At 47.7% G+C, this 13,610-nt stretch overlaps 1 protein-coding gene across 2 annotated transcripts in view; it reads left to right on the top strand.

The window, feature by feature from the left end:
* The window catches only part of PPP2R2B (protein phosphatase 2 regulatory subunit Bbeta), a 70,426-nt gene continuing 56,816 nt past the window's right edge, over positions 1–13,610 (top strand). The window contains exons 1-2 of one of the 2 annotated variants that reach the window (XM_031598519.2): positions 1–179; positions 313–390. In XM_031598519.2, coding sequence (XP_031454379.2) covers positions 170–179; positions 313–390 — 88 coding nt within the window. In that variant the 5' untranslated portion in view covers positions 1–169. Of the gene's footprint in view, positions 180–312; positions 391–4,962; positions 5,288–13,610 lie in introns of those variants that run through there. The other variant, XM_031598517.2, reaches the window with a different exon arrangement.

The following is a 13,610-nucleotide window of genomic DNA, read 5'->3' as shown; positions in this document are numbered from 1 at the left end:
TGCGGGGCCTCCTGACTGCTCTGTGTGCTGCTGTGATGTGGAGGGGATGGCTCCGATTGCACCACTCTGGGACTGGCCCTGAGATGGTACAGAGCACACAGACGGGCGATTCATAGTGCAGGCACAATGCTGCCAGCTCTGCCACACTGACCCTGCGTGCTGGGGGAGAATGATACCAGGTGAGTTTATTTTCACACAGACTGCAGATATTCGTGTGCCAGTTTGTACGTATGTATGTGTGAGTTCGCTTAAAAAAGGGCAAGCTGTACACCAAGTCATCGCATCTTCATTCTGCATCTGCTTCCTCGGCAGGACTTGGAAACCTCATGCAGGATGTGCTGTGGTGCTTCAGTCAGGTGAAGGGAACCATCGATGTTGGGGTGACAGAAGGTAGGTTCAGTTTCCCTTTTTGTTGGCTGCAGTCACAAAGTACTCGTTTGTCACCTGCTTCGTGCACAGGGCTGTCTGCGTGCTGGTGGGTGAAGGGAAGGCACATCCTTTTCTCCCATGCTTTCCTGGTGTAGAGACAGTAGAAGGGGTGGTAACTAAAATTAGCTGTTGACCCAAAGGTTTAACTTGAGGGCATTTTTATTTAATACATCAATAATATTTGAAATACATTTCCCTTGTTTTTGAGCTTTTATTTGCTTGAATGTCTCAGTGTGTTTGACAAACTGCTCCACCGTAACATCCTTCCTGGGAATCAGCTGGGCTCCATTCCTGGGTGACATAATATTGATTTGCTGCCCATTCTTGCACTGTCATTAAAAATTAATTGCACAGACACAGATATGTATCTATGAGATACATGCATCTTCAAAGATAAAGAGGAGCTGGCGCAGGTGTATGCGAGGTTCAGGAGCTGAGGGTAGCTCTAGGAGAGCTTGTAGCTTTCAGGGCGATCCATGCTCCTAAATCACTTTGGCACTTCTCCGTCTGCAAGCGTTCAACCAACATGTGAACTGCAAACACGTGGGCAACTGGAAAGGAATTAATGCATTCCTTTCTCCTGCCCTTAAAACTGAATGTGTTCATGCTGCCCTGTTCCTCCTGCGATGACCATTTGATGCTCAGCTCTATACTGGGCTTCCTCCTATGTTTTCTTACTCCCATTTCACACTTCAATCTTGCTTTCTCTTACTGCATTGCTTATTAATCCATCAATTCTTTTCCTCCTTTCTTCACATTTTGTTCCCTGCCTGTACTTTGTCTCTCACGGACAAATGAGTGCCACTTGCCTCTTCTAGTCCTCCCAGCACGTGCAGTGTTTTGGAGCTGCAGGGAGGCCAAGCACAGCAGAGAAGTTGTTTCCTGACGTGCAGAGCAGGCAGTTGATTTTAGCATAGAGACCTTTTGCACTTGCACATACATTTGCCGTGTTATTGCTGGTGTGTTGGAGCACCCGAACTGTTCTGTGAGGTCCCACTGCAGGCTCACCAAGTGCCAGGCAGGCACAACCACACAAGGGTGCTGACTGGTGGGATGGAAGTGAATGGGCAGGGCTGTGCTCACACTGCTGCCAGCAGCACCGCACAGACAGCATGGGCTGCATCTCATCCCTCCGACAGAGTGGTTTGGGAAAGAGCTGGCCCAGAAATGCAACAGGCTATGGAAAGGTGCTGCTAGAAGTGCTGCTCCTCACAGCTCCACCTACTAAGGTGCTTTTTTGCAAAAATACTTACAAATGTTTTGAGCTTTTACTGTATAATCTGGAAGTCATTTCAAGGGGTCTGGAGCACTTGTTTGCTGGTTCATTATTCATTCATTCATTGATTAATGAAACAATAGGTTTCCTCTTCTTACTCACATTCCCTTTTTTAATGTAGCCAGTTACAAACTGAAGGCTATAAGCTTTTATTTTTTAAATTTGGGACTCAGTGCTGAAGGAACACAGAGACATGATGGCAGGGTGCAGTGGCAATGCAAAGTCATGGCCTGAAGCAGTGATGGAGCACCTGGTGGGAAGGCAGGGCCAGTCCAGAGGAGCTCAGCTGCATGCAATGTACTGAGTGATGGAAGGGCTGGAGCCAGGATCCACCCCTCCCCAGCCCTCATTTAAGGCTTGGCAGTGGCGGTGTGAGTGTTTTGCTGGAGTTCCTGAGGTCTTCTAAAGGTAAGGAGATTTTCTTCCATTGTTTTGGTGTCTATGGCTGCTACTGAGTGTATCCTTACCTGCTGCAGCCTAGGGCTTTGTTGCTCTGCTGTCACTGCTGTGTGTCCTATCACATTATAACATTACATAGGAAGATTACATAGGAAGAACCTGCAATATTTTCTTGGGATGCTCAGGAGACAGAGAACAGAAGAGGCATACAGATAAGGCTGTGAAGCCAGTAACAAAAAGGCATCCAAGTTTGTCAGGTCTGATCAACAGGTGCACATGGCCTCGGTGTGACGAAGTGCAGAGTTCTGTTTTGCTGGTTTTGTTTGTGCTTGTATGTGAATACAGGCATGTGTGTGTTCAGATGTATGTGGATAAGAGTTTTGTGTTGTACTTGTGTTGTACACCTGAGGCTTTATTACAGCTGCTTGATCTGTTTATCACATTATCCACAAGTGATACCAATAGCTCCAAATGAGGGGCTATGTTTACTAATTCAATATTGAATGGCTGTTTGTGGGCCCACCAAGCTGGCTCAGAGCCTGGCTTGTGCTCCTGTATGTTTTCATTTCAGAGTTTCTTGCTAATTAAGATCAGGTGTGTATCCCTGTATGTGAGGTGAGATTCCATTTGTTAATGGAATGTACAAACTGACTATATCCAAACAGGTACAGCCCACAGTAAAGATAGTGAAGGCCTTTTATTTTGTTACATGATTATAATGGGGTGGAATTAATCCCCTTCTTAGGGAACGTTTGTGTCTGTCTTTAAGTGCCTATTTTTCAGTAACAGTGGAAGATATCCACAAACACAACAGAACATGGCAGAGATGCACAACATTCATATTTGTCCTACATGTGGGTCTCAGCTTCTTATGACACCTTATTCCAGAAGAACTAACTTTCTCAGGTGTGTTTGCATTAGAAGCAGACACAGCTGATTATTAGTAAAGAAATTGCTTCTTTTGAAGTCTTTAAATGGAACAAACTGTGTTTATTGGAGAGGTGGAACCACCAAGAAGCAGAGTGTGAGACAGGGCAGCCTGGACACAGACCTCTCTTAGACTGATTTCTCAGTTTCAGGAGATTGTGCTGGTAAGTGGTTTGTTTGGGACTTGATAACTGCCAAGAGCTCCATGGGAACTTCTATAAACCTTAAGTCCTGTGCAGTCAGAAGGGTGATGCCACCTCAGTGACCACGAAGTACGAGGTGGTCCTCATTCACTGCGGTGGTGACCCAACTCTGGGTTGTCCTGAATAAACCAGCACACCTGGCATGCTGCAGCCTGCTGCCATTTCTGCCTGTCACACTGCGTGCAGGTATCCGTGTGTGCTGCCTCCTGCACACATAGGTGTAACAGTGTGGGAAGGGTGCAACCAGAAGACCAATGCACACATTTTTCTTTGTAGAAGTTGATTTTTTCCTCCAGAACTGTTTTCAGATGATGCAGCTTTGGGGCTTTCTCTAAAGTCTCTCTGGCTCCCAAATCTGTCCATCCATGCAGTTAGTTGTGCACAATCTTTCCCAGATGTTGTTCTAAAACACTGATGATAACTGAGGAGCTTTGATCATCAGAGAAATGTAAGTGCAGTTTTCACATCTGTAATGTGGTTTAATTATGCACACCACACCCAGCTTTCCTCTGTAATTACAACAGGAAATATTTATCTCTTTCTCAGATGAACTTGGATGTGGTTTCCAGGTCCAGATAAGCAGCACTGTTTGTTTCAGAGGTTGTTTCATGTTTCTAGATCAGGCTGTGAAATAATCTCATTGTGTGAGTCACGTATGAACACATGCAGGTAGTTGCCATAAAGAGCACTTGATAAAATACTGCCTCCTTATTTCCTGGGATGGATTTAAGGTACACAGGTGGTGGCTAAGTACTACTGCGTGATGCAGATGTAGTGAGCACTCATCTCCATGCAGGATGGCTTTGCCTTGTTTGCAGTGAGACCTGCAGTTTCCTTACAAGTTCAGAGTATCTTTTGAATAAAGATAAATGTGCAGTGAAAAGCTTCTCAGTGCCATAGGTGCTTTGCATTTAGTTGGTATAAATGCAGTCATGTTGTCGTTGTCTGACAATGCAAATGAGACTGCAGAGAGATGATGGAACTGAACAGCAAACTGACCTTGTGCTCACATGACACAGCAATGTTGAGTGAGTTGGTCCTAAAACAGAAACTCGTCCATAGAGTACCTAAACATCAGGGAAATAAGAGATTTGACCAGCAACTTGTCATGCTATGTCCTTCCAGTCTGCCCTCCTGATGCTGATACTTTCCATCGTGTGCTACAGAGCTGGTGCAGGCTTTGGATTGCACTCAGGTGTGAGATTTGTGCCCTAAGCTCCAACCACGAGAGGTCTGTTTTGCTTCTTAAGTGCTGTGTGTTAGAAAGGCAGAATTACGGGTGCCTCTTTAGAATAATCCGAAATATGGCGAAGTACGTTTTCGTTGTATGCGTTACGCTTCGTTTCTGACTGCTCTCTGTGAACATCCAGGCTGCTCCTTGTCCCCCACCCGCAATCTGAGGGAGCAAAGCCGCTCGGCTGCTCTGACCCCCAAAGGCAGCACGTAACTGACGTTACCTTGGAAATCTCATTTGCGTTTTGCTTTTGCACCGGGAGAGCGGCGGCGTTTAAGAACGCGGATGACCGGGGCAGGCTCCGCGCTCTCCCTGCCGTCCCGCCGCGTGCGGCCGCACCGATCGCGGCTCCTCCGCTTCTCGGCGGCGGAGGGGCAGCGGCCGGGCCCGGCAGGACGGCTGAGTCAGCGATCCGCCCGGCCGCGCCCAGCCAATGCCGCGCCGGTGCCGGCCGGGCCGGGCGTCCCGCTCAGCTCCGCTCCGCCCGCGGGGCTCCTCCCGGGGCCGGGGCCGCTCGGCCGGGCCGGCGGTTATGGGGACGGGCAGCGCCGGGGCCGGCGGGGCAGCCCCCGCAGGGAGCCCCTGCCTGCGCCATGTAGGCTATCTGCGAACGGGGGAGATCCTCGTGGAGTGAGGAGGGCTTGCTTCATGTTTTCCTTTATTTTTAGAGGTTTGGTTGGTTTGTTTTTTTTAAGCTGTAGATGTTTTTCTCGCCCTTTTTTAAATACCGTTTTTGGAAGATGAAATGCTTTTCACGTTACCTGCCTTACATCTTCAGGCCTGCGAACACCATCCTCTCCTCCAGCTGCCACACGGAAGGTACCGGCCCGGGGCGGGGGGCGGAGAGGGGAGCGCGGCTGCAGCGCAGCGCTCTGCCCGGGCGATCGGCCGCTCCTGGCGGGGCGCGGGGACGGCGGCTGCCGGGTGGTTGTGGCAGGAGAAGGCTCGGAAGGCGGGGGGGGGGGGAGGTGGAAGCTCAATAGGTGTAGCAGAAAATGATTTTGATTCTGTAAATGCATGCACCAAGTGTGCACTAATCGTGCGAACCAGCAAGCAGCAGGTCTGGCTTAAGGGAAGACTTTCTAGTTGTTGCCCTGCGTGGTTTACAGGTTTATGTGGTTTGTGACTGGAGTGCTTACTGTATGCTCCCAAGAAAATGAGGGGGGAAAAAAACACATCTTGCAGCTCCTGTATTTGCTTGTCTGTGCTCTTCCCCTCACTCAGGGAAGCCTGTTTCCAGGTCTCAGCAAAGCAGCCATGCAACTATTTGGGTTAAACGTAATGCTCTCAACAGTGCTTGAACTTCATGTTTTGCATGTGGGAATGCAGAGCAGCAGGGCTGCATTTTGCTGAGACTTCAGTGAGAGCTCTCCTATAAGGAGTCCTTTTTCATACTGATTGATAATATGATGACTGCATGAATGCTGGCTGTGTGTGAGCAATCAGTTTTGTGAATCATGTTCAGTTCCCAACTTCCCTGTGTGGAGTTGTAGCACTTTCCCTCATGCTCTCCAGCTATAGTCAGTTGTGGTGGATAAATCTGTTGGTTGACAAGCTATGACCAATTGTACATGTGCTACCAAAGCCACAGAATTGAGGAGAAATTAGGAGGCAAAGCTCTTTTAAGTTACATGTGGATAAGGACCAGTACTGCCAGTGTTGCTTTGAGGTCATTCAAGTATGTTTATGTATAAACCTGAAAAAGTGAAGGAAGGACTGATGATTAAATGTGATACAGTAAGCAGTGTGAGCAGAGGACATGCAGGGGAATTCTGGCATAAAAACTATGGCCATCTGGTGATTCCTCAATAAGGGAAAGTAACCTTCCTGCCACTCAGCTTTCTGCATACTAATTTGGCTACTTCAAGGCTGAACATGGAATGAAACACCAACCACATCCATGAACAAAATGACAATCAAGACAGTTACTGTAGGGATGTGCAGTCATTTGAGATGATTGGCTTCAATCTATGTCCACAGCGTGATGTATCTACAAGGAGATATGGCAGGCAATACCTTGCCTTGGCTTCTGCTGCTTGGCTGTGAATGTTGTCAGGTTTAAGATATGGAGAGGAAGGGTTGAGCAGGAAGGACAGGGCGATAGGCGATGACTGCAGGTTGGGCTGTTCTGTCTCTCTTGGTTGCTGTGTTTTACTTCAAACAGGCAGAATGGACTTTAAGAAATTACTCTGAAATCTATTGGGATAATTTTATCTGGTTGGAATGACTCAGACTAATTCCAGAGTTAGTTACTCTGGAGTTCTTTCTTTGAAAACCTCTTCTCTGAACATTTCTTTTGTTTTCATTTTGACTTTGTCCAAAGGCACTTCATAAGATATTCTAAATAAGTAATTTTTGGATTGCTTTACTGGAATAAGTTATGCAATAGGGAAAGAAATGTTGCTGTTTTAGGGGAGGTCGTAGGAGAGTACTGAGAGGGGGAAAAAAAAATCAAGGAATACTGTACTGCTGTGTTATCTGTTCTCATCCATAGCAAAAAAAAAAAACCAAAAACTTGTACAGAGCTACTTCTCATACCAATTATCAGATATGTGTCATTAACTGTGGGTGAAACTGGGATCTGGAGGGTTTGAATGATTACAGGCTTAACTGCTGGCTGAACTGAGGTGAGAACAGGCACAAGGAAGGTTCTTTCCTCAGTCCTCTGTGTGGCTGCAAGGACCAATGGAGCAGGCAAGAATCCTCTGCGTGGGGTCCGGCAGGAGCAGGAACCTGACGTGTTGGACTAATGGAGCTGTAGCTTGATCTAGTGGGGCACAGACATTCACAAATGGATGGAACTTCTGTGGGGTGAAGCTGTGATGATTCAGTGATGGGATTCAGATGCTGCCAGGCCTGCACCCAGTGCAGGACTTCCTTGGCAGGTCTTTCAGGCTCTGCTCCGCAAGCAGACGATGATGCGGGAGGGCTGAGCCTGCAGAACTGAGAAGGCCCTTTCCTCTGACAGCCCAGCAGCAGCGTCTGTCTGCACATCACCCTGCACACGTGGCTGTCCTGGCAGAGATCTTCCTCTGCACACACTTCTAATGCCATGGGAATGCTGCAGCATTGTTACCTTTCCTGTGAATGTGCTGGTTTATGGTAATGAATTAGAAGGAGAGGGTTCACCTGGAGGGAGCTGCATCTTTAGCCTCTATGTTGGGTGGCAGTGTGACTTGTTACTGCCATTGAGCTCTTGGTGCTTGATGTCATCCTGAAGTGCCAGCCCTCCTCATGCCAGTGCATGTGCAGGGTTCAGAGCAGCATCTGCATCCTCAGATTTTGTCAGAGCGTTGGCAAGCTGAGCCTCAATGGCAGCTCAGTGAAGCATTCAAACAGACATTTAGTGTGATGTGTTTGAATTCAGTCCTGTTCAGATGCACAGAAACATACACTTGTGTTCCATTGGCCCCAAAGGTGTGCCTGTAGCTTGGCTGAAGGTGAGGAGTTTGACAGAATTTGAGCCAACAATGCAACTTTTTGGACTTGGTTTGCTACTCCTGAGCTGTCTGAGGGTGGAGTATTGCTGTAGAAAAGCATTTCTCAATCTGTCACTTAGATTGCAAAGCAACTACTTGAGTTTACGTTGTTCTCATGGTGATGTGTGAACTGAAAGTTATTCCAAATATTTCTTTGATACAGAATGTGCACTGCGGACTTCTAAAAGTTTCTACATGCTGAAAAAGGGTTAAACGGTTCCTTGATGGAGTTGTATTTGTTAGTGTTAGGTTTGCTGGGAGCTGTGGAGGAGCTGCAGCAATGATACACCTGGAGAATGTGTTGCACAACAAAACACTTCAGGATGTGTGAACACTTGATATGTGAACAGTGTGAACACAGGCTGATTGCAATAACTGCTTTTTTTCAAAAACGTTTTTTGTTTCTGCAACGTGTTCAGCTCAAGGATGTGGATGATTGTTTAAACCCTGAGCTAAGTAATGCTCAGGAAAAAGCCTTTGAATTACACAAACAATGTCCTTTCCTGCAGCCAAGGAAGCGAGCACAAAGAAGGGAAGTGAGAGCTCTGAGGTCACGGTTACAAAGTTTTGGTCATGTGTGTGTTTTTCTTCCAGACCTTACACAGAAATGTATTGCTGTGTTTCCAGGATAAATGCTGGCTGCTCTCCCAAGTATTATTTTGGATACTTCAGCTGAAGCTGAGATGTAATTGTCCTTGAGTTTGAGACTCCTCGCCCTTAAACCTGTTGATGTGCCCAGGAGATCTGGGCTGTGAAGGTGCAGATGCAGTTTTTAGTGTCGCAGAATGTGAGTGATGCACTTTTGATATTTAATGCTGAAATTCTGAATGCTACAATGAGAACTTATCACTGCTGCTTTCAAACGAAGTTCAGAAGAAATATATGCTGGAGATTTTATACTATTTCATTAACTCTAATGAGGATGAGATGAAGGTTGGAGTTGAGTCGGTGCTATGTGTGGGCTCAGGTGGTAAACTCAGCATCTGTCAGCATCAGCACCTCTCGCTGTTTCCTGAAGAGCTGACCAGGAGCGTGGCACTATGCTGCAGCTCATCTCTGCATTCTTTGTTTGTGCAAGTAATGTAGATTGACATTGAGGAGTTCGGTAAGAGGTTACAGAGGAGGTACCTTGGGATCAGCAATAAGCTGAGCAGGAGGTCTGTAATTGTCAATGTGGAACTTTGGTGCTGGCTGGTTTTCTTTCTTGTGGAGGGGAGAAAACAATGTCTCACTGCACCATGGATAGATTTCTATTTGCTTGGAAAGTTGAGGGGGGGAAGAGACTTTCCACGTCAACTATACCCCAAACTGAGGCAGCACATGAATGATGCAGCTTGCTTTGTGTGGTGCAGTTGAGCAGTAGCTGCCACTGGTAATGAAGGGCTTTGAAATCCTGCCACGCTTCGTCTGAGTTGCTGTAGATGCAGATGTGAAGGGAGAAATGGTAAAATGTAACTTGTCAGAGAACAACAAGTGGTGTGGGGTGCAGAAAAAAGTCATGGATCACAGCTGCAGAACTGGAAAACAAAGGGTTTGCTGTATGATTACAAGGCATCATCTGGGTGTGAGTCTCATTAGTTACCATCTCTATTGTCTTTATGACGTTATCCTCCTGGCTGCGGTTTCTGCCCTGCTGGCTGCTATCTGGCCCTTCTATTGAATTAGTGCTGACTTTATGCTGGGAGATGGTATTGTTAATGTTTTACCTATTCTGAGCTATACTCAGGAGGATCACTGGCACAAGTGTGGATTTTCCACATTGCCTGGGGATCTGAGTATTGGACCAGGGCTGGAAGAAAACATGGGTAGATAGCACGATGTTTTGGAAGGATTATTGTTGTTTTCCCTGCTTTCTTTTTCTCTGGGGAGAATCTTCAGTCCTTGGTTGCATCTTTGTGTTAACACATCAATCAGATTAATTAAGAAGTATTCCCAGGATGAGGGCTTCACCTTGTTGCAGCTCAGAGCAGCTCCAGGCCCCATGGTGGGAGGTGGTCAGAGGAGGGCTGTATGGGAGCTGCTGGGCTGGAGCTGCGCTGTGCTGGTGCCTGCAGTGCCCTCCTGCTCGCTGTCCATCTTGGAATCCTTCACAGGCTCTGCGTATCTTGTCAGCACTGCTGACCAGCAGAGCTGCTCTGATGATGTTGCTGTAACAGATCCCATCTGACAGCAGCTCTGGACCTGCTGTGACCCCAGGCAGGGACCCCACAAAGTGCTCTGTGCGGAGCAGCCGCTGTGCTGTCTGTGGCCATAGTGCTCAAGGGCTGAACGTGCAGTTGAATAAATAGATTTAAATGAATAGATGGGATAAATATGACACATTTGAATGTTCCTTTCATGGCCTCTGGACAATGGCTGGCTCCCAGGCAATGGTCTGCATGAGCCACAGCTGTGTGGTGGTACAGGGCAGTGCCTGGCAGGGCTGCACGGTAAGGGTGGGCACAGCCCCACTCCCTGGAGGGACAGCATGCCTTTGTCCCTGTTGTCTTCCCCACAAGGGAGGGCAGAGCCTGCTGGGGTCAAACTGGGGAGCACCAGGACATGGGTGCCATCTCCATGTTGGGTGCTGCCCCTGCTTGCCTGCCAGCCTGGGTCTGTGCAGCTGTGTGTGGCAGAGAGCTCTCCTCCCTCCGCAGCTGAGGTCCCTCCACGTTTCTTCAAAAGCTACAGAAGTGTGCACAGAGGGCAGCAGCACACAGACTAGTTATGATCTCTGCCACCTGGTAAAATGGCAACTTGTTGGTCTCCTGCAGAGCAGCCTCTGTTTCCCTGACCCCAGATCTGCGTCTCAGCTTTGGCTCTGTCACCTGTGTGTGCAGCTGGGGCTGTGCAGAAAGCACAGCTGCTGCCAGGAGCTGCTGCCCTTGCTGTGAGGCTGTGCTGCTCGGGCTGCCTGGGGCTGTGGTGAGTCCCAGACATCCTTCTGCACCTCAGCCCTGTACTCAGGTGTGTGTGGGCTCTGCTCACCATTCAGGTTTGTGCAGTACATGAAAATATGTTTTGCAGGTGTGTCGTGTGGTCTCTGTTCAGTTTCACTATCTGACGAAGTAGAGCTACAAAAGGCTGCACAGCACAAGCTGTGGTATGAGAAGTCTGGAGCAACTTGCCTCTTTTGCTGGGATGGCTTTAAGGATGTTGATCTGCTGCTTCAGGAGCTTAACAGAACTGATGCTTAGCTGGAGATTAAATACTGTTTTAGTGGAAGAAAAATATGCTAAGTAATGGAACCAGCATTTAAATGGGCTATTTACTGAACATCCTTATGCCTGCAACTTTCAGTCATTGAGAGGCCAAAATGTGGCTTTCCTGTTAAGTTAAAAGTTAAGTTTTAATTCCCTGATGACTTTTCTCAGCAAGGCTGTGAAATAGCACAGCAGTGTCTGTGTGTCAGATCCCATAGGTAACTGTAACTTTGTTTTCATTGAAGCTTTGCCTTTCTGGAGGTGACCCTGAAGGCTGTGATGTTTTTTTCACTTCCATTTGAGCTGATACTAAAGCTTAAGCTCGAGGGAGAGCGTTTTAGGGGATCTTTAACACCGTAGCTCTACCAAAGGCACCTTAAAACTGAGCTGCTTGCCTTGGGGGCACATCTGGGCTTGGATTTTGGCATTTAGAGTATTTTTGATTAAAGCATATGAGAAATAAAAAGTCGTTTCCTCACATGCTCCAGACAGCGGCTTCCTCTGCAGTGCCACAGAAAGGAATTCCAGCGGTGCCCTTTATTAAGTCTGGTGTTTGATGAAGGTGGTGGGATGCGCGGACTTCATGGGGGGGCAGTCAACCCAAACCATTCGTGTGGCAGCTGTTGGAAGCGCTTTAAGTGATCGCAGGCGTTAAACCATCAGTTGAAGGGAAGCGCCTGAGGGTGGCAGTCTGACCAGTGCCAGCAGCGTCCTGCTCCCCGGCTCCGTGCCACCTCCGTGCAGGCGCTGCAGAGCCGGCGCTGGGTGCCTCGTGGCAGCTCCACATTCACAGCCCTGGCAGCAGGGAGCCCGCAGGCACCGGTTCTCACTCAGATCATTTCTGGGGGTGTCACCATGAGCCTTATGCTTAGCATCAGGGTATCGGTGTTGCCGGCACTGTGCGTACCACGTGTTTGTTTTTCTGTGAGTCGGGCGGGCAGCGGCACGTGGGAGCGCCGTGGCTACCCTGAATTGCCCTGGAGAAGAACACACAAATTACACTTGAAACAGTGCTAATATTGCAGGGTGGTACGTGCTCTATAGGCACAGTGATGCTGTGTATGTATGCAAATATTGTTGGTGTAACTGGTAGTCTCTAATTAGAGAGACCATTAGTTTAATGGCGATGGAATCACAGAATGGGCCCAGGTTGAAAGGGGCCTCAAGGATGATGAAGCTCCAAACCCCTGCCAAAGGCAGGACACCAACTTCTGTGTTTAATACTAGCCCAGGCTGCCCAGGGGGATGGAGGAGAATACTAAGTTGAGACTGAACTTTCTACAGGAATTGCATTCCCCGATTTAGCTGTTCTTCAACTTTTTGGATCGAATGTTGTATCAGCCTCTGCTGTTTGGTGAAGAGCATCAGCCCTCCCCCTAATCTCACTGCATCCTTCCACGTGCAGAAATCCTGCCTGGTTTGTTATTTCCATAACGGTAAATGGAGTTTTGTGCAGCCATGAAGATATGGACTCTTTCTAGTGAGGGGGAAGGGGGAATACTTTATCCAAAATGTTGGGTATAGCATGAAAATGAAATATGGTATATGAAAACTATTTCTCCTTCCAGCGAGCTTAAGGCTTTGTTTCTTCTGCATCAAATTCTATTTATTTGCTTGTCTTTACTCCTGTGGAGTTGAAACACAGTCCAGCCCTTCTGGATGTGTCAGCAGCAGTTCCTGCTGAGTGCCAGACATGGAAATGAGCTTCAGTGGGAGAGGAGGAAAGCAGCGGGCCCCTGTCTGGATTCTTCTGTACAAGAAATAACAAACTCTGCCCATGCGGGAGGTGATGGGGAGCTCTGATAGCAGAGTGCTGCTCGCAGGCTGGCATGGTGCCCCAGTCTGGGACTGCCAGGTTCAGTTATTGGTATTCAGGCGTATCAGTGGTAAACACAGATCTGTTCTCTCTATTGGGGATGAATGGTGCACCCGCATTCTTGTGGTGGTAACTCAGGAGCTGAAAATCTTTCCTTGTGGTTGCAGTTGCTTTGTGTTTTCTCTTCTTTGTCCATTTCAAGGCCTCTTAGGAAAACAAAAACATTTTCATTATTCATATATACTTTTACAGGTTTTTTTGTTGTTCTGTACCGCCTTTGGGAATCTGTAAAGGATGATTTTTTCAGCTCTCACAGAAACAGAGCTTTATAGTTGCAATTATATTCTCTGTGTGTTTTTGTTGCCATAGAAAGCAGTCAGATACGTTTCTGCCTGAATGGTGATGCTCTCAGAGCACTTCCAGTGTGGAAAAGTGCACAAGGCACTGACAGATGTTAGGGTGCCATTAGGAACTCAGCTTGAAGTCTCTCTTTAATACATGGAATTTTGTCTTTTAAGGGGCAGAGAGTCAAAGACAGAGAGAATGCATTCGGGATGATTTCTTTGTACTTCATTATCTGAGCCCATACTTGAACTTTTGGTGTCCCCTGGGGGTGGTGTAGCACCAGTGCCTGGCACTGGGCTGTGGGACAGCACTGCAGCTGT

The sequence above is a fragment of the Phasianus colchicus genome, chromosome 15, assembly GCF_987193195.1.
Source record: "Phasianus colchicus chromosome 15, bPhaCol1.hap1.1, whole genome shotgun sequence".
Lineage (NCBI taxonomy): Eukaryota > Metazoa > Chordata > Aves > Galliformes > Phasianidae > Phasianus > Phasianus colchicus.
This window is presented reverse-complemented; position numbering and strand designations above follow the sequence as displayed.